This window comes from Phyllostomus hastatus, unplaced genomic scaffold (genome assembly GCF_019186645.2).
Source record: "Phyllostomus hastatus isolate PE091 unplaced genomic scaffold, TTU_PhHast_1.1 phas_scaffold_78, whole genome shotgun sequence".
Classification (NCBI taxonomy): domain Eukaryota; kingdom Metazoa; phylum Chordata; class Mammalia; order Chiroptera; family Phyllostomidae; genus Phyllostomus; species Phyllostomus hastatus.
The window spans coordinates 21081400-21107037 of NW_025334041.1; the positions used below are offsets into that span (position 1 = coordinate 21081400).

At 36.7% G+C, this 25638-nt stretch overlaps 1 protein-coding gene across 2 annotated transcripts in view; it reads left to right on the forward strand.

Annotated features, from left to right (window-relative positions):
- The window catches only part of DGKB (diacylglycerol kinase beta), a 597575-nt gene that overhangs the window by 33016 nt on the left and 538921 nt on the right, over window positions 1-25638 (forward strand). For both annotated transcript variants that reach the window (XM_045827955.1, XM_045827954.1), the window contains exon 2: window positions 19892-20152. In XM_045827955.1, the coding sequence (XP_045683911.1) occupies window positions 20083-20152 (70 nt within the window). In that variant the 5' untranslated portion in view covers window positions 19892-20082. The remainder of the gene's footprint in view (window positions 1-19891; window positions 20153-25638) is intronic.

The following is a 25638-nucleotide window of genomic DNA, read 5'->3' on the forward strand; positions in this document are numbered from 1 at the left end:
GCATAGACAGTTTCTGAAATGAGAACGCACAGGAAAGGGAGGAGGGGCAGGTGGGAGGGACAGCTGCAAGACGGAGCCCTGATTAAGAGGATGATTAAGGGGATGTTTTGCTTTGAAAAGTGTGTTCAGTTGCTCCTTCTGTGTCTCACCACAAAACCATCCACATAAGACTCGCTATTGACTATGAGACTGACCGCAGGGAGGGTCTTGGTCTGATCAGACCCAGAAAAAGGCCCAGTTACTTAGTGATTACCTGTTAATGATGAAATAGAAAAACAAAGATGTCGATTCAGATTAAAGGTGGAATTCAATCCAGATCCGATGGATTCCAAATTTCATACTTTTGTTACTAAATCACTTTTGTATACAATCTGAAATCACCTACAAACCCAAGAGGACACACTTCAAGAACAACGTTGGGTCCTTTGCTGATAATACCTTAGTATACTGTTTAGGGTGTCTCAGTGGACAGCTGATTTGATTGTTTTGGCAGGTGTCTCAGAATTGAGATGTTGGTCAGGGAATTAGTGCTTAGTTGTTGTTTCACACAAGTCCTGAACAATTAATTCCTCTGCTCTGCTGGAATGATTTATGAAGACAATTCTCAAAGGAATAAACAGCTTAAGTTAGTTTCACATTCTATTAAAAGGAAAGAAGAAAATAGGCTTCATTCAAAATATGTTAATTACATTTGCATTTAATAATTTATAAATATTTAGAGCTTTATTATTGCTTTTCACACTGTTAAGCAAATGAGTTTGAAAAATTAGTGTTCCGATTTCAGTAAACATCAAAGTCTGTTTTTAAATTTAAAGGGTAATTTAAAAAGTGCCACCTCAGGAAAAGGAAATAAAACATTCCAAGAATCTATTATTATAAAAACATGTAAATGAATAAAAATATGAGGCTTAATATATCTTATATGCTGCATTAAGACATTAGTTCAGAAAGCACTTGAAACACAAAAAATATATGGCAGTTCAAAAAAGCAGTTTAATTAGAAAGTGGGTATGTTCTGAAACATTCCCTAATAATTTATGTGAATGTATTAAGGAACAGGGCTGCAATCTTCAGATAATTCAAATGACCTATGAAATAGTCACCAGTGTCATGAAAATATTATCCACCTAATTTTATGCATATCAATATCTAAGAAGCGCCAGTTTACACCTTGATAACAGATTGCCCAAAGCTAACAACTAAATATCAATCTAAATAAAACACTTAATGTTTTTAAAAGTCTATGCTTCTCTAAGTCAGGACTCTTCAGTCTGGGAAGTAGCCTTTCTTCACCACCACTGCCTCACTCTTCCATCGCTGTCTGTATTGTTGTTTTCATGTCTGTGCTTTTCTTCTTTCACAGTTTATGTCACCAGGAATGCCTTATTTTCAACCTTAACTCATGAAAATTATAGTGATTCTAAGTGCTCTTGTTACATTTCACGTTTTTGTGGCTTCATTTTGAATTATTCTGAGCTGGACTGTGTCTTCTCCCATTCTCTTCCCTCCCATTCCAGTTCAGCTCAAACCTGGACCCACTTTTCATCCAACACTTCTCTTTAAGTAGTTTCTTCCTTCTTGCCTCTTTCTGGTTATATGGCTGTTCATTGAAATCACCTAAAATTTTGGTATTACGCCTCTGTTACAGCTTTGGCTATATGCTACGTGTAATCTGGTGTCCTTGGCGTGTATTTAAGTGACATAACATGGGTGGGATAAATCTAATGCAACAATTGTGAGATGTGTGTTTATGCATTCCAGGTGTTTGCATTTCATCAGGAAAGCAGGTGAGGGAAAAAGGAAAATATTTATTAAACAATAGGGAAATTGCATAATTAAAGGACCAAAGTAATTCTTGCGTTAAGAAAATGTAGCAGTAATTTTCAGTGCTTTGGTAGGAGAAAAATGGAGAGGGAGAATTTGTGAACTATTAAATCAGTAATTTTAAAAACCCTAGAAAATATCTTTTCTACCATTTTATTCTATTAGTTGTCTTTCTCCACTCTCACACAATTAAAAGAAGTGATCCCCTGTACTTTAGCCCTCCTTTAAATATATATGTGTGTATATGTATGTATATATACATATGTGTGTATATATGTATGCATATATGTACATATATATATATACATATATACCTATATATGTTTTTTAGAGGGAGGAAGGGAGGGAGAGAAACATTGATTGGTTGCCTCTCTCTGGCCCCCAAACTGAGACCCATCCAAAACCCAAGCATGTGCCCTGACTGGGAATCCAACTGATGACCCTTTAGTTCACAGGCTGGCATTCAATCCACCAAGCCACACCAGCCAGAGATCGGCTTTCCTTTTCAATTCGAGCCTCCCCGTCTGCTTTCTGGCACACTTATCTAGTCTGTTTCTGATTCTAAGCCAATATACAGGGTCCAGCATGAATAATGCCCCTTTATTATTATTTTAATTATTAAAATATTTTATTTATTTACTTATAGAGAGGGGAAAGAAGGGAGAAAGAAAGGGAAAGAAGCACCAATGTGTGGTTGCCTCTTGTGAATCCCCTACTGAGGACCTGGCCCGCAACCCAGGCATGTACCCTGAGTGGGAATTGAACTGGTGACCCTTTGGTTCACAGGCCAGCATTCAATCCATTGAGCCACACCAGCCAGGGCAATACTGCCCCTTTCTCATTACAAAATCATAAGCATGTAATTCTGTACCATAACAATATCATGCTCTAAGCATACCATATGATATTTTAAGTGAAATATTCAAATTAAAACTATAAATTATTACACTCACATTATTACCCTACCAACCACACTCAAGCAGGCATTGCTTCTGCCAGACCCTCCATATTTAATCAAGTCAACAACGGTATATTATATTTTTACGTGTGACCAATGAATCCAATCTCATTACCGAGACTAACCAAGAGACTGGACTCTGACCCTCTCTTCCCTTATCTTCCTCTTCCCTTGATATTCAGGTCTCTTGTCTAGATACCAACCTCTTTCTGTCCAGAATTTGGCTTCTGTTCCTGACATCCACCCATAGCCCTTACTCTCTGCCTGAATCGGTTGATTGCTGATCACAACATTGCTGCTGCTTGGAAGGCCCTGTCTCAAAAACCTGGAATAGTGTGTACACCTTCTGTTTTTAGCTTTCCCTTATCTTCCCATTGGGAAGCACTCTTTGCCTCTGCTTCCGAAGCCTTCTGTATTCACCAAGATGCCTCATATAAAGATGAATGTGTTTAAGTCTGCTTCTCTGAATACACTGTGAGATCTCTGAGATCCTCGGCCACCACCTACTCATGTTTTGTTTTGTTTTGTTCCCCAGTGCACTTGTCACTGATAACTGTTTGATTTGAATAGCTGTATCTTAACTACCATGGTTAGTCTCTATCAGCTACCTTGCTGATCTACTTTGTCTCTGTATCGTGGTCCATTACTAAGATTCCTATCCCTATCTCTTGACTTTATGTCTTTCTAGTGGTTCTTTCTCTTTCCCATTGTTCCTCTATCTGTTGCCACTTCACACCATGACAACTTAATATTCCTCATGGTGTTCTGCCAGCTAATGATAATAAACATTTTCTTGGCCAAGTAATTATACTCCTTTCAGAGATGCCGCCTAATTTAACAAATCTTGTTCCACATGGCAGGATCTAATGCAGACTTTATTGTTTCCTTTTATATGTGTCTTTCATTGCTTTTACATATATTCCCATCTCTGTATATACTTTCTATATTTGTTTTTCTCAGAGGAAATATATTCATATTCTAAAATGAATATGAGAGAATATAATCCTGCTGGTTCTTTGATGTGTATTACTGTTGGTCATCAAAATCCCTTTAACTAGTCAGTTTTGAACATAAAGATCTGGTATGAGCAATCTGATGGGGAAAATTAGACTCAAGAACATACTGAATCACTGGCCATTTCCAGCAAAGCACCATATTATCGAGGCAACTGGAAATAAAAGATAAATCCTAAAGCATGGTTCTGGCTATGTTTTTAAAGTGCTTGCTGTAGGCTAATATTAGAAAAACAATTTTACCTTCACATGCTTATCTTTTACTAGAATCATGAATATTCATTTGCATTACATTGGAAAATACTGTTAGTAGGTGACTAGAATTGAAGCTTAATTACAGCTGAGAACTAGTATCCTTTGATTCTAAAAGTCACAGGTCAAGTAAGAAATTATCCACATAGCAGAGGATTTATTCACTTTGGACAGTTATGTTTTCATTTTCTAGACTTTCTTCTGAGATATTTAGAATTTCAGATACTATTAAAAATGTGTGATAAATTATAAATTAAAAATTGGTACATTTAAACAGTAAAATTTTAAATCCTGACAACAAAAATATCATTATTAACTGCAATAGGCTTAAAGCAATAGATTTATGTGCAAAAAACTCATATATGCAAAAGAAAAAAACTAACCCAGTAGAAACCTGGTGAAAGGAAATAAATGGGCAATGTGTTGAAAAGGATTTCTGAATGGTCGAAAGACACATGAAAATGCTCAGTGTCCTAGAATGCAGACTATTCAAATGAAAACAAAAATAATGTGCTAACTATTATGTTTGCTTTCTATACTTCAATAAATTGTTAACAAAATCACAGATGTTGTGGCTTCAAACAACATTTATGTATTATCTCTCAGTTTCTGTAGTTCAAGAGTCTGGGTTTGGCTTAGCTGAATTCTCTGCTCAGAGTCTCACAAGGCTGACATCAAGGTGTCTGCCAGGCTGCCTTCTCATGTGGAGGTTGACTAGGGGAGGATCTATTTGCTCTTGACCTACCTCAATTTGTTGGCAGAATTTGTTTCTTTGAGACTGTAGAATTCATGCAAGCTTGTTTCTTTAGAGCCTGGGGGTAGGGGTAGAGGGCTAAGTCCCTTATTTCTAGATTTTCTTTTAAAAGGCTGGATCACCTGACTAGATCAAGTCCACCCAGGATGCTCTTCTTTTTGATGAACTTAAAGTCATTTTCATTATCTGAAAATCCCTTTACCTTTGCCACATAATGTAATCTAATCAAAGAAGTGACCCTTGGTATTTGTTAAAAGAAAGTCACAGCTTCTACCCACATTCAAGGTGTGACTCATTGAGTTTCACCCTAGAGTGTGTCTCCCACACTCATCTTATGGGAAAAAGCTTGAGAATCTGACTAAAATAAGTTTCCTGTGGAAAAGAGTTTGGCAGCATATAGTAAAGCATATGTACTCCCAAACCCAGCAATTCAATGTATAGATAGATCCATGCCCAGCAGACATATGCAGAAGTGTTGATTGCATTATTATTTTTAATAATGAAGAATTATGTAAAACCTATGAATAGATTAGATGAATAAATTTGATATTTCATAAAATGAATACTTTTACTCCTCAGCAGTGATTATGAATGATTCAGAGTCACATATGCTAATATGTGTACATCTGAAAAAGCTGGGTGAAAAATGCAAGCTGTAGAAGAAGATAGGTAGTCTGATACAACTTACATAGAGTTTTAAAACATATGAAAAGGCATTATACAGTGTTCATTTTATACATATATATATATACATATTTATACATATATATGACAAGCAGTGAAAGAATAAAGGGAACAGAGTGAAAAAAGTATGTGCTTACCCATTGGAAAAAGATCAATTAACTATATACTTTATATTTGTATTTCTATGAGAATCTATTTTAAAGAATAGTTTGAGATGCTTGTGTTATGTTCCACTGAGAGAGTTTTCAAATATAGGATTTTTAATCTGGAATTTTTCAGTAATTAGAAATAAGCTTGGAGGCTAATAAGGAAAAGTTTATAAATTGAAAGCTATTCACTTAAGAGTTCCCTTGTATATCTTGAATTCTACCAGATTTTATTTTTGATAAAACTGGTAGGAATATATGCTTCAGAGAGTCAAGTACACTATAACGTTAAAAAAATATTAATTACTAGATTTCATATATTTCATCTAAACTAGTATACTGACAGTAAATACCATTAGTATCACTAGGAAAATGATATTTTATACATTGTCTTCAGCATATTTTACATTAAATTTTATGTTTTTATTACTTATGCTTTATGAGGATAAAAACATCTTTTAAACACACATAAATTCCTCTTCAGAAAAAGAAAGGAAACATCAAAAGTCATGTTTAATCAATATCAAATAAGGTATTAATATTTAGAAACAAAAATGAGAACAACAAATTAAATATGGAAAGAATCTGGACTTTCTACAAACATTTTTTTTGTTTTGTTTTGGTAAATATCTGTGACTTTATTTAAAAAGCTTAATCACTTATAACCTAGAAAGGCAAAGTATGTGCATGTGTGTGCCTATGTGGATGTGGGTATGTGTATACACATGGGCATGTTCATTTGTGCTGAGAGTCAGCCATGCCTGTCAGTCAATGGAAATACAAATTTACATAATCAAATTTCAGTTATTTTTTATTGGGAACTGTCCTGCCTGGTTTCAGGAGCTATAACCCGCCCCCCACCCCCATGGCTAAGGTTTAGTGAGTGACCTTCAGACCATAAGTCACTAAGGAGACAAAGCTTATCTCCCTGGCAGAAGCACTGCCTCTCTCTCTTTTACTTCACCCTTTCTGGCCCCAATGCTTAATCATTTAGCCAATGACAGGTAAGATTCCTCAAGGGAGGGACGATCTAAGACAGGCATAATCATGGACTTGGGGGCTACAGAAAAGGGGTGATGGACCCTCGCTCCTTGGCTTTGACATAGCCTGAGTCCTCATTCTGTCTGTGAGAAGTGTCCTAATCTCCTGGCTGCCTTACTTCCCCTGCTTGACTTAAGCCTGAAGCAATGCTGGTGGTGGGTTCTGCCCTGTGCTGGAAAGGGCAGGTTCCCTAGGGCAATCAGGCCTAAGAAAGAATATGTAAAATCCTGTGAAACCTGCTTTGTTTAGAATGCTCTCAATTAAATGATAAGGGTCCAAGCAGGAAGTGAGTGTGTTCCCTAAAGTTTTATGGCCATTTAGCTACCTGACCCTGACTCAAAATAGGTTCTCAGAGTTCTTTGTTTGTTATCTTTTGTTTGATCCTTAATGCCTGATAATGGTTAATAAGCTTTACATATATACTGTATTTCTATGCAAATTGAATCTAATAAAAGCTTGTCAAGGCAAGGGTCAGGGTGCTCTCCTCTTGAGAGGATGGTCAAGGTGCTCCGAGGCTTGCTCTCCCCTTGAGAGAGAAGTCGTGAGGTCCCTTTCCCTCCACAGGACTCGGTAGTTTGTGTGAATTTATTTAATCTCTTCCATAATGCCTCGGACACTGTGGGCTGGTGTCCGCATCAATTTTTCCTTTTCCAATATGTCATAGACATATATTTGTAACAGATATCCAAGATTAAAATGAAATACCTTAGTGGAAGGGATATTCTCTCCTATATTCTGTTTCTGAAAGAACTTGGAAGAAGGAATCTGTTGGTTGAAAGTAGACATCCCTGGTGATTTAGGCTCTCCCCAGATTTCCAAGGTCTGCCAAATTTGGGCTATTCTAACCTGGGAGGTCTGAGGTAGGTGTGCTTATTTCTCCACTTATCTCTAAACAGCTGCTGCTGCTCACCAATTGTTTGTTGTTGTTGTTCTTATTTATTTATTGTCTAAAGGTTTTATTTGCTCTCAGAGAGAGGGGAGAGAGGGAGAGACACATCGATTGGTGGCCTCTCACAAGCTTGCAGCTGGGCATCAGGCCCAAAACCCAGGCATGTGCCCTGACAGGAAATCGAGCTGACAACCTTTCCGTTCACAGGCCAGCACTATAGCCACTGAGCCACACCAGCTAGGGCACTGATCATTTTTTGAAGTAGACCTGATTCATAATATTACAACTTTGTTTAACACATTGGGTCCATCTCAAAAAGAGTAATTTAATTTCAATACTTTTTTTGAAGAAACCTACGTTCAAACTTTTGTAACGTGGTTCAGTTTGTCAGTGTTGCTAGTTATTTAAGGATGTTCTGCAGGCTGTCTTCAATGAGGCTTCTTAGTCATGCTTCTACCCAGCAATTATTCTAGTTCAAAATTTGATTCATTTTTTAATCTTTCTTTGGTTATGAAAATCTTTTAATGCTTTTTTTCACTAGGCAAAGTAACATGCATAATAGACTAATTTCCTTAGTCAATTTGTTATTTTGTAATTCTTTAAATATATTTCTACAGGTTAAGGATTTTAAAAAAGAAAAGAAAACCTTCATTCCATTAGCCATGGACTGTAATAAACATGAACTGTGAGACAGGCACTAGGAGTCTTACACAATAGACTAAGTCTGTCTACGATCATCTGTTATCATTTTGCCTGCGATATGAATAGGACATGAAGAAGTTAAATATTGTTCAAGTGACAGTCCTAGGATTGGTATAGCTCCAAAGTCACCTTACTAAAATTGCATATTCTTAACTAACTTAAAGTTCATGGTTGAATTGCATAGGTTGAACTATGCAAACTGGACATTATCCCATAGGGAATAAAGAATTATTAGATGATGTCAGAGGTGGAAGTCACACATACAAATGGACCTTAGAGAGAGTACTTGATTAATAGAATAAAGAGGGTTTACTTCTAATAAGGGAGGGAGATTCTGATAAAGGTGCTTAGTAATAGAGACCTGAAGGATGTAGCCAATTTATATTTTGATAGTAGAATGTCATGGAAAATTTAAACTAATCATCATTTTAAAGGTAAATTTGAAAGAAAAAATTATTGTATTCCAAAGGCTTATGCAGTTTACCTCAAAAGTTTTTGCAGTTGATGGTGAAAACATCACCAAACTGATCCCTAGGTAATTAAAAGTTTAATATTTTATCACGCAGGGACAGGCAACATTTTATGTACAAATAAAAATAACAAAAGCGTAATTAAATGAGAAAATATATTGTTTTTTTAAAGGTTTTATTTATTTATTTTTAGAAAGTGGGGAAGGGAGGGAGAAAAAGAAGGTGAGAAACATCTGTGTGCTAGAGAACATTGATTGGTTGCCTCTCACACCGCCCCCCGCCCCCGCCCCAGTCAGGGACCTGGCTCACAACCCGGGTATGTGCCCCAAACAGGAATCAAACCAGTGACCTTTTTAAAAAAATAAATAAATAAAAACAGTGACCTTTTGCTTTGCAAAATTATGCTCAGTCACTGAGCCATGCCACTCAGGACTCATTGTGTTTTTAATAGTATTTTTGGTGAACCATGATGTATATGGAAAGTTAAAGATAATGTTTTCCAGAAGAAAACAGCCTATATATGGCAAAATATGTCTTTTTTAAAAATTTATGACATCTATCTCTGTGTCTGTAAATTAAATACAGCTCTCTGTTTTTGTACTGTGGACTCACTGAGAGCATTACTTGTTTCCCAGAGCAGACATCAAATTGCATTTGGTAAAAAGGTCCCCAGCGTACTTCAATAATGATTTTCCTTAGGCTGTTTTGTACTCTAACTTGGAGTTGAATAACAGCATTAGAGTTGATTATTTTCTGAGGATTAAAAGTTTGAAAGCTATTAGTTCCCTACCAACAGTCATCAATTTCCAGGAAGTACATGGGACTGAATTTGTTATTTTTTTAATTAATAGAAGAATATTATAAACACATGCATTTTTAATTCAATACAAAGCCTGTGTGTATTTTATCAGAGACTCTTCTGGAAAGGGATTAATGGTTGGATAATGATTTTTAGTGAATTTCTGCTTTCTTAAGGTGGGCATGGAAAAAAGCAAAGAGAAATTTATCAATTTAGAATAATCAACATTTTAGGAAATATGTTTCTTTTGAAAAAGTCCTAGGTGTTACATAAAAACGGTTCAATTGCTTCTTTCTTAATCAGCATTCCTTTTTGAGGGGGGAAGAAAGGGGTTAACGTTTATTCCTTTTTATTTTCTCTTCTTTAGTTGGGATTATATTTACATTTGGAAAATCTTTATAAAAGAACCAAACAGGCCTTGTTTCCTGACAAAACACGACAACCAAAAAAGAAAAAAAAACTTAAAAATGAATCTTCTATTTTGGGGTTCAAGATCTTTCCTTTTTTCTATAGTTTTCTGCCAAGTTCTTACTTTTTAATTCCATGATTCTCAGCCTTTCAGCAATCCAGTACTGTAAATCCAGTGGAAAACTTAGGTTAAATATTTAGATTCAACTCCCAAACACTTTATTCCTCACTTGAGAGGGAAATGGAAAATTGATACCAATATGAACTTGACCTTAAAATGGAAGAATGGTAAATGAAAATGAAACACACACACACATATGCTTATTCGGCATGTGAAAAAATATAATAATAATATTAAAGTAATGATATTTTTGGTACTTTTCATGTGTTCAATATGACCCTAAGCCACTGGTTCTGGTTACCATTACATAACAAACCACCAAATACTTAGTGCTGTATAACGACCACTTTATATGGTCATGGATTCAGTAGGTCAGGTTTTACCACGGATGCAATAAATTGGCTTATCTCTGTTTCACTCCATCTGGGGGGTCTCACCTGGGAAGACATCCAGCTTGGAGAAAGGGACTACTAAACAGCTTAGGCTGGAATCATCTGAAGGTATCTTTCCTCACATATTTGGGAGTTGATATTGGCTGTGGGCTGGGACTTCAGCTGGGCTGTTGGCTGGCGCACGTATGCATGGCATTGCCGAGTGGCCTCTTCACATGGGCTCCTTCAGGCTTTCTTAAAATATGTTCATTAGATTCATGTCCCAAGAAAGAAAGCAAGACTAAGGTGTGTGATATTTTAGTGATCTAGTCACAAAAGTCACGCAACATCACTTCTGCTGTCATCTCTTGGTGACGGTTGCCACACAGGTGCACACCGGGACAAGAGGAGAAAACATCATCTCTGAAAGGGGTTAAGGGGAGATCTAGAAGGGTATGTGGGATGAGAGTTATTTTTGTGATCATTCTTGAAAAGTAACAGCTACCAGAGCACTTTACATTCATTATTTTATACTGATAAAAGTTCTGTATCATACCTCATCACTGTCTTTACCCAACTCTTCAATTTCTATGCTAAGTTGTTCTTCAAACCATGCGTGAAAAGAAAGAATTGAAAATTTATTTAAGTTGCCTAAAAAGAACTAAATAATTCAAGTTCAAAACTGTGATTCCAAATGCAGACAGTTTAAAATGATACATTTCCCTGTTTTGCATCACTAAAGATTTCCCTTCAATTTATTCTTTTAGATTTTTTATGTGTCAGTGGAATCCCAAAATATCACAATTATGAGTCTTATATTAAGCTACCCACATAAATCTTCTGAAAGGTTTGTAGACTTCCAATCTATTTCCCTTATATCTATCGTGTATATATGCTCAAATTTAATAATGCAAATCTATCTTAAATCCTTAGTTACAACAGAAAGAAGAAAGCCTTTACTGATAATATTTTATACATTGTACACATATTTTGTTAATGCTAATACCCCAGGAGGTGGGTGGTATTTTCCACTTTTCATGAGACAGGAATTGGATCTCAGATAGGTTAAGTGATTCACTTTACCTAGGAAAGACAGACAGCTCAAGACTCTGCTGTTTTAAGTCTGTGTTCTTATCACATGCTTTTAGTGAGCTCACTTTACCACACCTGTGTATAATTTTTTCACATCTTCTCCCTGTTACTTTCCCATTATTGCCTACCCAAACTCTCAGCTAATAACCGAGATTTATATTTATATAATTGAGAAAACAGAAGCCATCAACCAGAAATCTTCTGTTTTCTAAGCACCAAACCTAAAAAACCACTTGCATCCCTGCTCACTGAGAGGGTAAATTCTGGCCCTCCCATATTCTGGAACTACCTTGCTTTTAAGGTCTTTTTAAAGGACTTTTCAAAGCTCTTTTTAAGGACTTTAAAACACTGATCATTATCTTTCTCTTTGGAAACTTGACCATTCTCACTATAAACCCTTCTCTTTAATTTTAAAATGTGTTTCAGTGATTCCTACAAACAACAACAAAATTGTCTCTTTTTTCTTTTATCATTATTATTTTTTATCCTCACCAAGGACATTTTTTCATTGCTTTTCACTGCTTTTAGAGAGGGGAAAGGAGAGAAAAACATTGATGTGAGAGAGAAGCATCAGTTGGTTACCTCCCCAATGCACCCAGACTGGGGATCCACACATGCCTGGACTGGGATTGAACCTACAACCTAGGTCTGTGCCCTGACCAGGAATCAAGCCCTCTCAATCTTTCAGTTCAAGGATGGTGCTCCAACCAATTAAGCCACACCAGCCAGGGCAACAAAAATTTCTTGGTTTTACATTTATCTCTATGTAGTTACTGTTAGTTCTGAACCGCTCCTCAAAATCATACTTTTCGAAGAGTCAATGACATTTACAGTTTCCCCAGATGCGTTTCTGTTATGCAACCAATTCCAATTCGATTTGCTCCGCCTCAGAGAAATTGATACACTAAGGTCTCCAGTGCCATCATGTTGATATCAGACGCTTCCATTTTCATTATTTAACTGCTCAGCAACTTTTGAAAAGTGCGTTATACCCTCCCCTCGAAGGATTCTTTTCTTCCTTTTCTGTTGTCTCTTTGATTCCACATTCTTCTAGGGCTTTTTTTTTTTCTTTTATTTGGTTGGGTGTTGTTTTCAGGGGATCATTTTCCACAATTATCTCTAATTATGGGAACTCTTTGGAACCTTGTCCTGGGCCCACTTTCTCACACCGCATTCCCCACATGTGCTTGATGTTTCATATTTGCCCCTTTAGATTTCCCCTTCACCCTCTTCACATTTTGTTCTGGGCCTCAGGAGGCTATTTTGCAGACCTTGCACCAATGGTCTGCTTTGCTCTGTGGCTTTTGACTGGGTTTGGTCAGTGTGAGGCACTGGAAGAGAAGAGAGGGTTGAATTACAAGATCAGGGGAATTATTCCCCCACCTCCTACCCAACTGAGTCAATTGCAAGAGGCTGTGTCCTGATATCTATGTCCCTGACTTCTATCAGGTGATTCTGTATATAAAGCCACTCTCGGGTTCCTTAGCTGCAACAGCCCTATTCCCTTCAGGCTTAGGGTCAGTAAGTTCCCAACCTTTGCTGGACCAGAATAACGTACCATCTTCTACTGGTTTTTCTAAGCCCTGTGTATATTTCCTAAATAATACTTTTATTTAATTTCTACTTACCTATTTTAAGTGCACCATCTGTTTGCTGTGGGATCCTGAAACATGGGATTCTTCACCAAGAAACAAACACTGATATGGATATAGAGTTAGGGATATAAAAGCATTAAGCATAAGGAAATTACTCCTGTGAAAGATAAAAAGGAAGAAAAACTCTTCCAGGGCAGAAAGAGTCTTCAAACAATGATATCCGAGATCTAATACCTGGGAAGAGAAAGGAGGTGGGGGAAGCGGAGTTGGTCATGAATAGTTTCAGATGACAATGTAGATCTGAGGAACCCTTAGCTAGTCCAATTGGGAGTTCTAGAGCAAATTTAGATTATTAAAGCAGCTCCTCCATTGGACAAGAATGGCATGCTCCTAGACATCCATCATCTTTAGTCATTGCCCTCCGACTGTGACCTAGGTTCAAAAGCTGATTGGATTCTGAAAACCATAAGAGCAAAGCTGTCACCTAACTGCAGTGTTTGCTGCTAAATACAAGTTTTTTTTTCCTGAAGGCAGTGGTTACAGTGCAGCTGTGTGGTTGCCATATTAGGCAAATTCATGCCTTCCTATGTCTTCAAATGTCATCTGTATCAGACGACTCACAGTATCATACTGTTATCTTTCTATTTTATCCCGAGGATTTTCTTACTATCTACCAGTCCTTCCAATTTACATGCCCTCTCAGAAGGGAGGGAGAAAGAGAGGGAGAAGTACATTGATGTGTGAGAAACATCGACTGGTTACCTCTCACATGGCCCTAACTGGGGATAGGACCTGGCCCATAACCCAGGCATGTGTCCTGACTGGGAATTGAACCAGTGACTTTTGGTTTGTGGGATGATGCTCAACTCACTGAGCTATAGCAATCAGGGCACAAAATATTGATTTTTGCCTTATCCTCCATCCTAATATTATTCCAGTATTTAGAATTCTTTAAACTCCGTCTTTTTATACCCTGCTCACCCTAAAACCATAGGAGTCATTCTTGATCACCTCATCTTGCACACAGTATGTCCTGTTTATTAGCAAAGCCTGCCTCAAAGATATACCTTGAGTTCGGCCTTTTATGTTCATTTTTACTACCATTTCCCCAATTAAAGCCACTGCCAGCTCTTGTCCAATACTGACTGAAAGAGCCTCCTCAAAGTCTGTCCTCCCACGTTCGTTCTTGTCCTCTCTGATGATTGGTTAGAATGGACTTCTAAAGTAGAAGAGTGGGTCATGTGCAACCCCTGCTCCGAGTACTTCAGTGGCTCCATAATTTACTTATGACCAATCCTTAATATGGCCTCTGAGAATCTTCATGAGATAGCTGTTACATGTTTTTCCAGTTTAATCTTGTGCCACTTTTCTTCTTGCTCACCAGGCTCCAGTCACACCTAACCTTCTTTAGAGATCCTCCAGTATTTCTAATTTTTTCTCTCTTTCACATTCAGGCTTCTGTTCATGATGTTCTTCTCACTCAAGTTTACAGCTGTTATTCAACTTTCATCATTTAGTTTAATTGAAAGTTTATGAGTTACTCTCTGAAACTCTTTTTTAAAAACAGATTTTATTTATTTAACCCTGGCTGGTGTGGTTCAGTGGATCGAGTGCTGGCCTGTGAACCAAAAGGTTACCAATTCCATTCCCAGTCAGGGCACATGCCTGGGTTGTGGGCCAGGTCCCCTGTTGGGGGCGTGTGAAAGACAACCACATATTGATGTTTCTCTTCCTCTTCCTCCCTCCCCTCCTCTTTGTCTAAAAATAAATAAATAAAATTAAAAATAAAAAGACCCCTCCTTTAAAAAAAGATTTTACTTATTTATTTTTAGAGAGAGGGGAAATAAGGGAGAAAAAAGGGAGAGAAATATTAATGTGTGGTTGCCTCTCACACACTCCCTGCTGGGGACCTGACCTGCAACCCAGACATGTGCCCTGACTGGGAATTGAACTGGTAACCCTTTGGTTTGTAGACCAGTGCTCTGTCTACTGAGCCACACCAGAAAGGGCAGATTCTCTGAATTTCTTAATATACATCAGGGCTCCTATTATACTTTCTTATAGGAGTCCATTGCCTTTTTATTTTCCATATAACTTATTACAGCCCACAATTATTTATTTGTATAGTTGGTTTGTTTAATGTAAGATCTGCTTAAACAAGGTATTTGATCCAGGAAGTCAAATACCGTATCTATTTTACTTATAACTATATCCCCAGAATCTGGCATAGTGCCTAGCATGGCATTGGGTCTTAATTTAGACTTATTTTTTTCATGGATAAATGAACAAATAATTATAAATCAAGTGATAGCATCAATATCCCATGTAATTTTATCCTATTTTTCTTTAAGAAATTCTATGATTAATATTTTGGCCCTCTTCCTTTCTCACTCCTAAGATTTTTGCATTACTTAACTTGGACTTTGGGGCTCATTACCCTTGAGACTCAGTAAATATTTTCAGTCCCAAACTACCTTACATGTATGTTCAGCATGCCTTGATGTGTATTAACTTTATTCAGTGATTGGAGTCATGACATGCTTACTTTTAATAATTATTTAGAAATCTACACTTAATGTGCTAACAGATATGCTTTCAACACACCCAAGTCATTTACTGGAGTCATTTACCAAGTCGTTTAGGAAGAAGACATTGCCTGTGTCTTCTTCATGAGGAGATTATTTCCTTTCCAAATTATGGAGAATGTGTTTTAGCCAAAGTACAATAGGCTAAAGAGCCTTCTTTAACTCCTCCATCATAATTATTTTCTGTCACTAACTAAGCAAAGTAGCACATGCAGTGACTAGATGAGAATGCCAGAATTACACTGCTTTCCAGCACTGGATCCTTCCTCGTACAAATTTTACATGCCTAAAGAAAGCTGCTTTTGGGGTAACAGGAAGCCTGTGAATGCACCATAGGGAATGCCAGCTGAATATTGTCATTCTCTTTCTACACATTTACAAGGGGGCATAGGCGATGAGAAACGCTGTCATCATTCCCATCTCTTTCTGAGTTATGAAGAGTAGCTCTACTTCTTGCTTTAATGTTACGCATGCAACATTTCTCTATACACAATCTTCTGATATGTCAGTTTAACTAGTTTTAAAGATTTGGCTAGGAAAACCTTCTCCATCTGCACCCCAAGTGTGTGTGTATGTATTTGGATACATGTGGCTTCACAAAATGAGACTTGGAACTACCCAAATTGTGAGAAACTAAAGGCTTTCACTGGGAGAAGGATAAGAGGATAGGTTTTATTCTAAGCATGTCAGTAGTAAAATAAACCAAATTAAAATTCAAAGAGATTGAACAGCAATTAAAATAAAAAAAAATCCAAAGAGAATTGCCCTGGCCAGGTATCTCAGTGGTTGGTTAGAGCATCCTCCTGATGTGCCAGGTTGTGGATTTGATCCTTGGTTAGGGCACATACCAGGATGAACCAACGAATGAATAGATAGGTGGGAAAACAAATCTATGTTTTTCTCTCCCTCTCTCTCTCAAGTCTATCAATAAAAAATAATTTAAAATATCCAAACAGAAGACCATGTCAGAAGAAGACCATGCTAGAGAAAAGAAAGCTAAGTAATTTTTTGTTAGGTTGAAAAATATTTTCAATATCTAGAAAGATAGTTTTGATGTTCATGTGTAATTGTTCTCTTTATAAATGAGACAAATATTGAATAATATAAATAAATTAAATATTTGATAATAAAAATTTATGTTCAAAACAAAAAAAGCATAATGGATAGAAGATATATATGATGTACAACATTAAATTGCCTGACTGGGTGAGACTTTGCTGAAAAACAGCATTCATGTAAAACTCTGAATTATGTTAACTAGTTATTTTAAATTTGAGTTTCTTTTACTTAATTAAGTGGAAAATGTTAATAAATGTCAGAGCTGCCCTGGCTGATATAGCTTAGAGGTTGAGTGCCAGCCTGTGAATCAAAGGGTCACTGGTTTCATTCTCAGTCTAGGGCACATGCTGGGGTTGTGGGACAGGTCCCTAGTAGGGAGCGTGCAAGAGGCAACCACACACTGATGTTCCTCTACCTCTCTTTCTCCCTGCCTTCTCTGTGTAAAAATAAAATAAATAAAATATTAAAAAATAGATTTCAGAGCTAGTGGAAAGCTATAATTAACTAATTAATTACTGTTCTAATTTGTTGGTTAACTTACTGTTGGTAATTTGTCAGGCAGGCCTCTGGAATCAACTTAGTTTATGACTGTCCCTGGGCTTCAAAGAATGAGCCACGTTAAAGCACAGAGAGAGCCAAGGGGACAGGTAGCTATCAGAACAGTGTGAGAAAGAAAGTAAATGAAATCATTGACATTTTTTCCAAAGTAATCAGTCCTCTGGCCTTTTTTTAGGGTTTTCACTGCTCCTTACTACCTTCAGGATAATGCCCAGGCCTCTTTATTTTACATTACTCCCTCTTCAAAAAATTGGCCTCTTGCTGGATTCTCTAAGAGGTGCATCTGTGTTCAATAAAACTTTATTTACAAAACTAGGTTGTTGGCCAAATGTCTGCAGTCAGCTGTTTGCCTACTCCTGGTTTACTCTATGGAACTCTACTATTCTTGGCAAATGGCTTGCATTCTAAAGGTTATCTAAGTAGTACAAGAAACTGCTTGATTTGCCATCAACATGTCCACATTTCAGGTAGGAAGCTGGAAGAGAAGAAAAATGGTTAAAGGAGCTCTTACCAACTGTTTACTCAAATAGAACTTTCCTATAATCCTCACTCAACATTGTTTGCATGTCATTAGCCACTTCTCCATGCAAAGAACCAGAGGAATGTAGTTGTTCAGATGGACCTATTTTCATTCAATAAAATTAGGGTTCTGTAACCTAGGAAGTAAGAAAGACTGGATATTGGGTGGGTTTCTAGAAGTTTCTGTCATAAGTACCAGATTCCCATCACTCAGAGCCATTTTGTGAAGATCAAATGCTCTAACATGCAATTGCTGTTAGGATTGCGCCATGCATACTGTAAACTCTTAACAAAGCTGACACATTGTTGGAATGAGCATTATTTTTATCTATTGTGTATTTTGATCTTTGTTGTATTTCCAGTGCCTAGAATGTTTTCTGGCATACCCATTGGCTCAGTAACAATATTTGAACAAATAAATGAGCTGTCATTATCATCAGTTAAGATGTTTGTGTTGTAGGAAGCAGAAACTGTATCATTTATTAAAAGAATATCACTTGCTTCCAGAAGTGACAAGATAGCTGGAGAGTCAGTCACAGACAAGGACAGGTATCCAATTATTGCTGCAATTATTTAGCTACAACTATTTTTACTCTGTCCTTGAATCGCTCCACTCAACATTTAAAGCTTCATGAGGCAAAGTCTAATGTGCCAAATGTGACTGAATCATTGGTCTCACTTTGGATGAAGAGAACAGGACACCTTGTTTTATAGTTCCACTCAAGCTGCATGTAACTGGTGAGAAGCAAAAATTTAGGATGAAGTCAATATGAAGGATGAAGTCAGCAGGAAGATACTAGGCAGAAGACATAAGGAAATGTCCATCACACATTTCCGTTTCCTTTAGTTTGCATTGCATCCTCGAATGCATGTTTGTGTGTAACAGCATTCCCTTGGAGGGAAGAGAGGCCTAGCAATTTGGCCTGTGTGAACACAACCGTATCTTCATTTTCCAATTAAATAGAAAACTATCACCTTGAAAAACTGAGTGCAGAAACCCTGCACAGATGACATTAACAAGAACAGTTCTCTAAGGTAAAGATGACAGGACAAGACAATGAGCTTCTGGGGCCGATAATGGAGAACAGTAAAAAGATGTAGAAGAAAGGTCAAGGATGACGACCAAAAAAAGGTGCTGTGGATTTAGGTAATGATATCTGCAGAAACTTTCTTCTAATCATACAATGGCGTAAACTCTCTTATTGTTTCTAAATACTTAATTTTCTATAACAATTATATTGCCAGTCTGGGTGATGGCTGAGCAATTGATCATCATCTCGGATAAAGAGTTGAGCCCCTAAGGTTTTTCACTTTGTTTGCCCTTATCAATGTACCACTGCGTATAGATCTGTGACAACCTCGGGGTTTATTGTTAAGCATGAGTCACGATGGGATCATCAACTATCATGCAAATCTGTCATGCATTTGGAATTTGCTTTAATTTGGTAAATTTTATTGGGATTTGAAAAAATTATAAAATAAAACTATTCTCTCTATTTTATTGCTCAAGACAAAATAGTTTATACGATCCCCAAAATTTTGATTTGCATGATTGTGAATATTTGTGTTAGTACTGAACAACATACTAAGACATCGTCAGAAGTATTGTATGTTAGTGAATTGTAAGTGCAGGGAAGCTATAGAGCTGTGTAATCCCCTTTAATGACTTGGATCTAGAATTTTTTTTATATTATGTTTGTTTAGATATTAGAGAATTGATAAAATCAGATCAATAAAAGTGACACTCTTGTCAACTCTTTAAATGTGGAGTTTATAAAGTTTAGCAAAAACAATCTTTTTATGAATCTAGAAAAACATGTTTTTTTACATCTTGTAGCCTTAATATTTATTTCTATGAATTCACATTAGGAAATATATGTAAATACCATTAAAAAGTAAACAAGTAATTAAAAATTGAGCATTATGTAAAATAGAAAAACTTTAAAATATATTATTTAAGAACTAAAAATGCTTAACATTCTGTAATTTGTCAATACTTTCCTTTGAATAATAATGCTAATCTTTTTATCTTTATGTTTCTCTTTTTGCAGTGGTTTAATGTGTTATTGAAACTACAAACTTACAGCCACGGTGGTTTCATGTTGACAGATCGCATATTTTGAAAGCTTGAGGTATTTTATTATAAAACATGCCTGGTGGAAAATTTAAAGCATAGGATTCTGCCAAACACCTGGATAAAGAATTCCTCACCTGGTATGTTAGAGAACTCGACACCATCACCATGACAAACCAGGAAAAGTGGGCCCACCTGAGCCCCTCAGAATTTTCTCAACTTCAGAAATATGCTGAGTGTAAGTATTCATATTAATACTATCATTTTACTTGGCATTTGTGCTAAACAAAGTATGATGATTTACAGAAACAGGTAACAGAGCATGATCAGTATCGGGATAGATGTAGGTATATCTTCTGTGTTTGCAAGTAGTTCGACTGCAAGACTACCTTTTTGGCATAGGAAAAGTAAACTTAAATCAAATGTCAACACTAGAAGAAAAGGAACTAGGATTCTAGATGCAAAACTAAACTTGAAAACACTTCACCTGTAATAGAAGTGAAGCAAAGCATAACACAGCCTGGGGGAATGGAGACTGGCAAGATGGGAGCCCAGAAGAAGAAGGAGAAGACAGGACTAAGGAAGTAAAAGGAGAAAAATAAATGGTGTTATTCTTGAGTCAACAGGACCTGATTCATAGACATTGGGAGGGAAGGGAAATCAGAGATGTTTTTCCTGTTTCTCAGACTAGTATTTCCAAAAGGACCACAAATTGGGAGTCATAGATGCATTGTGGAGTTGGCTTTAAGGGTTGTAAAAAAAGAAGAAGAAGAAGAGCTGCCAAGACCTTAGGACAACTTGTTTAGTGTGCGTATTTATAGAAAAGATATAGTGGTGTATTTTTAAATATTAAATTTCTTTATAGGTACACAATAGGATTTTGTTTATGAAAAGTTTGTTTTTATCATAGATTTCCAGGAATATGTCTATTTCATGAAATGAGTTTCAGCTATTTATATATACATATATGTATATATATGTTTGTGTCTGTGCGTGTGTGTGTGTGTATAGCAACTAGGTCAAAGCATCGAAGAGAAAAAAAGAAACAACTAATAAATAGGAGACACTAAAAGATTTGGAAGATGATAAATTGAGAAAAAGTAATCCATAATAAGAACATAATAAGAATGGTGAGAGTGAAGGGGATAACATGATATTGGGAGAATAAAATGCAAGAAATCGAAAGAGAAAAAAAATAATAGCTCATAATAATTAAAAAAGCAAAAACTGAAGCAACTGGTGGCGGTAAGGCACAGAGGAGTTGTGGGATGTAGAAGACAAGTGTTGGGAATAATGTGAATAATGTGACAGAGAGGCAGAGAAAATGGTTAGACACAGATGAGGGATTTGGAATAATAAATAAATATGATGATAATAATGAATAATAACGTATTCACATGCTACATATTATGAGTCAGGAAGATTAATAGACAGTGCATGTTGTTGAAAAATCCAACCTTCCAGGTTTTCTAGAGCTTTCCCAACTTGAAGGCTGTAGCACTCTGGGTGAGGGTTTAAGAATGCTGCCGAGCATTTACCAGGAAGTCACAAAACCATAAGAACATGTACGTATTTTTTAGTCAATAATAATAAAAGTAAAATTATCATATGGAAGAGGTAGGTGTAATATTTTTAAAAAACATTTTATTTATTTGTTTTTAGACAGGGGAAGGGAGGGAGAAAGAGAGGGAGAGAAAGAGCAATGTGAGAGAGAATCATCCAACCACTGTCTCTCGCATGTGCCCAGACAGGGATTGACCCTGCAACCCTGGCGACCCTCCAAGCTGTGGGACTACACCCAACCAACTGAGCCACACTGGACAGGGTGGGTGTCGTAAATATCTGACATCAAAATGTTCTCCTCATACTCAAAAACTGTTTTGAGTCACTGAAAGTACAATTCATTCATTTATCACATAAAGAAAATTTAGCCCAGGCTGGTTCATTTCTTGTCTACATCCTTATAATCAATAATTTCTAAATTGTCTAAAAATGATTTACCTATGATTTCCAATTTCTATATTCTCTTTGCATTATATCCAAAATTAAGTAAATATTTCTGAGCATCTTCTTTTGGGACAGTATTCTGCTTGATGTTGCAAGAAATGCAAATATGAACAGATATGGACCATGCCTTCAAGGAATTTACATTTTAATGAAGGCTAAAACTAACAGACTGTTATTTCTAGGCAGAATATTGTAAGTGCCACATACAAATTTGGGGGTTCTCTAGGGCTTAAGTATTCAATTTGAGGTGGAGAAAGGGAAGTATTCATGGAAGAAGTAGGACTTAAGATAAATCTTGAAATATAGTTTTAAGGGAAGTGAAGAAGAAAATGATATAGATCTAAAAGGATATTCAGCATATTGTTGAGGAAGAGAGATGAGCCATACCACAAGTTAAAAGAGGACGTGCACTTAAGATTATAAAAATGACACGGAATCAACATACACAATGCTAAACTTGAGTTAGGCAGTAAGGAGGAATAGTAAGGTTTTCGGGGTAGAGTGACATACACGATGCTATCCTTCAGAAGGTTTAACTGAAGAACTCTGAGAACGGTATGTGGTAATGGAAAGAGACTAGAGTTGGGCCAGTGGGCTACTGTAGTAAACTAAATAATATGGATGAGTGATGAAAAAAGACCAGAAAGGTGGAGATTCAGATGAAGGCTAACAGAGGAGAAATTGGGAGATAACAAAACAGGGGAATTGAGAGCTAAAGATGGATGGGGGATTTTAGTGACATAATCCCCCAAGTAAAGAAAACAAGATATTTGATTTAGGTTTGTTGAACTTGGCTTGATTATTTAAATATATTTTCCAGTGTTTGGGTGTTTATAGGAAAAAATCCTTATCAGAAACATGAATATAAAATAGGTAAATTATTGCCATGACAGCTAAAATATCATTTATAATGGCTGTAAATTAAATATTTCAAATTTCCTTTGAATTGGTAAACAGAATTTAATACTAAAATCTTATATATATCATAGGCTATTGTTTTTTATGGAATATAGGGAGTATATTTAATTATGATGTAAGAAAGGTTGATTTAATAATCAGCTTCGGAAATGCCTAAGTAATAAAAACTGTCATAAATATAAAAGTTGTAACACTGAAACAAAGATGAATGAATATTCAGTAAGTTGGTAGCAAGAAGTAACATGGTGAGTGTAAGAACATTATTAAAATGGATTTTATGAGAAGATGCATTGACCGATTAACATTGAATAAAAAATCATAGTGCTGCTTCTGTGATCTCTTGACTTACTATTTTTTTGAAAAATAACAAAGACTACATAAAAAGTGTGAGACTTAATCCTCCGTGACAGCAATTTTCAATCACTGTGCCACAAGAATTTTTTTTTTAAAGTAGGACACTTTTATTTTTTTAATCTCTCTTTTTTTTTAAGATTTTATTTTTTATTTTTAGAGAGGGAAGGGAGGGAGATAGAGAGAGAGAGAAACATCAATGTGTGGTTGCTGGGGTTCATGGCCTGCAACCCAGACATGTACCCTGACTGGGAATCGAACCTCCGACACTTTGGTTTGCAGCCCGCACTCAATCCACTGAGCTACGCCAGCCAGGGCAAGAAGTTTTAAAAACATGCAATACCTGACTATTTAGTCAGGAGCACTGACCTTAAACTGTCAAATAATAAAATGACAACAACCAACACAACAATAACCATCTGGTGTGAGTGAGTCAAGATTACACCTATTTTTTTTCCTAAGCTTGACAAAAAAAATCTAATATATTTTTTGGTGTACTACAGAATTTTAGTAATAGGTTTGTGTACCATGAGATGAAAATGGTTGAAAATCGCTTCTCTGTGAAGTTTCCTGTGTAATTAGGAAGCAAGGACTATCATGATTAAAATCCATCCTCGCGTCATAAGTTTCCATTGTCAAGACATAACTGGAAACACACTTATCATCCTGAGGATGATAACAGTGGTGTACTTTTCCTTGCTGTTCAGTACACATGATCTGTTTATCTGCGGTGTTTAAGGGTCCGATTTTTCATATTGCAGTGCAGTCCTGGTAAAGTGACATTCATCTGTGCTCTTCATAAAAGTGGTCTGTTGGATGTGCTATTTAGATGTCAGTTTGTATCTTTTAATGAGCAATTGTTTATATGTAGTAGATAATTAAGTTAAAAACAAGTTATTGATTTAAGTATTCACTTGCAACATAGTAAGATTATATCAAGCAAGTGCTGTATATACTTTTGAGGGATGGGTGAAGCTGTGGAACTCTAGGTCAAGTTAAATGAGTTCATGGAACCCCTACCCCAGCAAAAACCAAATTATTCAAGTTTAACCTAGAATATTATTTTCTTATGTTGTCTGAGTTGGGGTTTTCTCTATAGTTGCCACAATATGCCACATGCATGCTGCTATAACAAAGTACCATAGATTGGGTGACTTATATAAACAACAGAAATTTATTTCTCACAGTTCTGGAGGCTGGAAGCCTGGGATCGGGTGCCAGCATGGGTGCCAGCATGGTTGGGTACTGACAAGGGTCTTCTTTTGGGTTGCAAGAGGTCAAATCCTTTTTGTGTCCTCACATGGTGGAAAGAGCAAAAGGGGGCAGTGAGCTCTCTGGGGACTCACTAACCCAGTCACTGCATCCGAACCCCACGTCCATAACCTCTCTAACCCCAAAGACCCTCCCCCCTGGGGGTAAGGTTTTAATGTATTCATTTAACATATAATGAACATAGTCCATTATACCCTGCAACTACGATTGACGTCTCAACTTCTAGGCTGTTTTCATGATGAATTGGGTACACAGAGTGATTTTGGCACAGCTTTCCTGATTGGGCAGCTAGCACATCAGATGGCTTGTGTCCAAATCCTGGTCCTACCATATTTTAGGTTTCTGACTTTGGGAAGTTACTTCACATCTCTATATCCCATTTTTTGTACTTGAGAAATGGGGAAAACAATAAAAACGTCAAGTGTTGTAAGTATTAAATGACTTAATATATGCCAAGTAATAAGAAAATTGCCTGGCCAATTATTTATGATGTAACTGTTCATTGTTTTGCTAGAGAGGGAGTGAGTTTGTTATGTTGGCTGTTGGAACATATTGTTGATAGTCAAGTAGAAAAGTGCCACATTTTGGAGTTTGGGTCAGTGTCTTATTTTCTGTTACAAGACTGGATTCTTTGCATGAGGTAGAAGCTGCTGGTGCTAGTGGCAGCTTGGGGTCTGTGTTGTCCCCACAAATGTTGCAGACACCTACCGTGGAGCCTGCTGTGGCTGCTGACAGCATGCTGAGACCATGCTCCCATGTAGGCTTTCAGGCTGAGTCACTCCATGGGAAAGATGTCCATTGATGTGTGGGAGAGGAGTATAATTTTCATTTCTACTCTTTACATGAAGTCATTAAGCTGTAGTGATAAGAGCTTTCACTCCCACTATGTAGAGAATTGAGCTTATCGCATTATCAATTTGTCAGTGTTTCCTGCTGTGGTTTTATGGCACAGTGAAGGGTTAAGAAACTCCAAATCTTTTTGTGGACAGCACTATTTTCTATGTGAAACCTACACAGTATTTCTAAACAATCCATTATCTGCCCACATGTTGTCACTTAGGATTAGCTTTTTATCTGCTATATGTAAAGTGTGTTGTATAGCATGCAGATTATTTTTTAAAAAATGCTGTGCTATTATGCAGGGAACACTTTCAAATGTTCATAAATTTCATACTG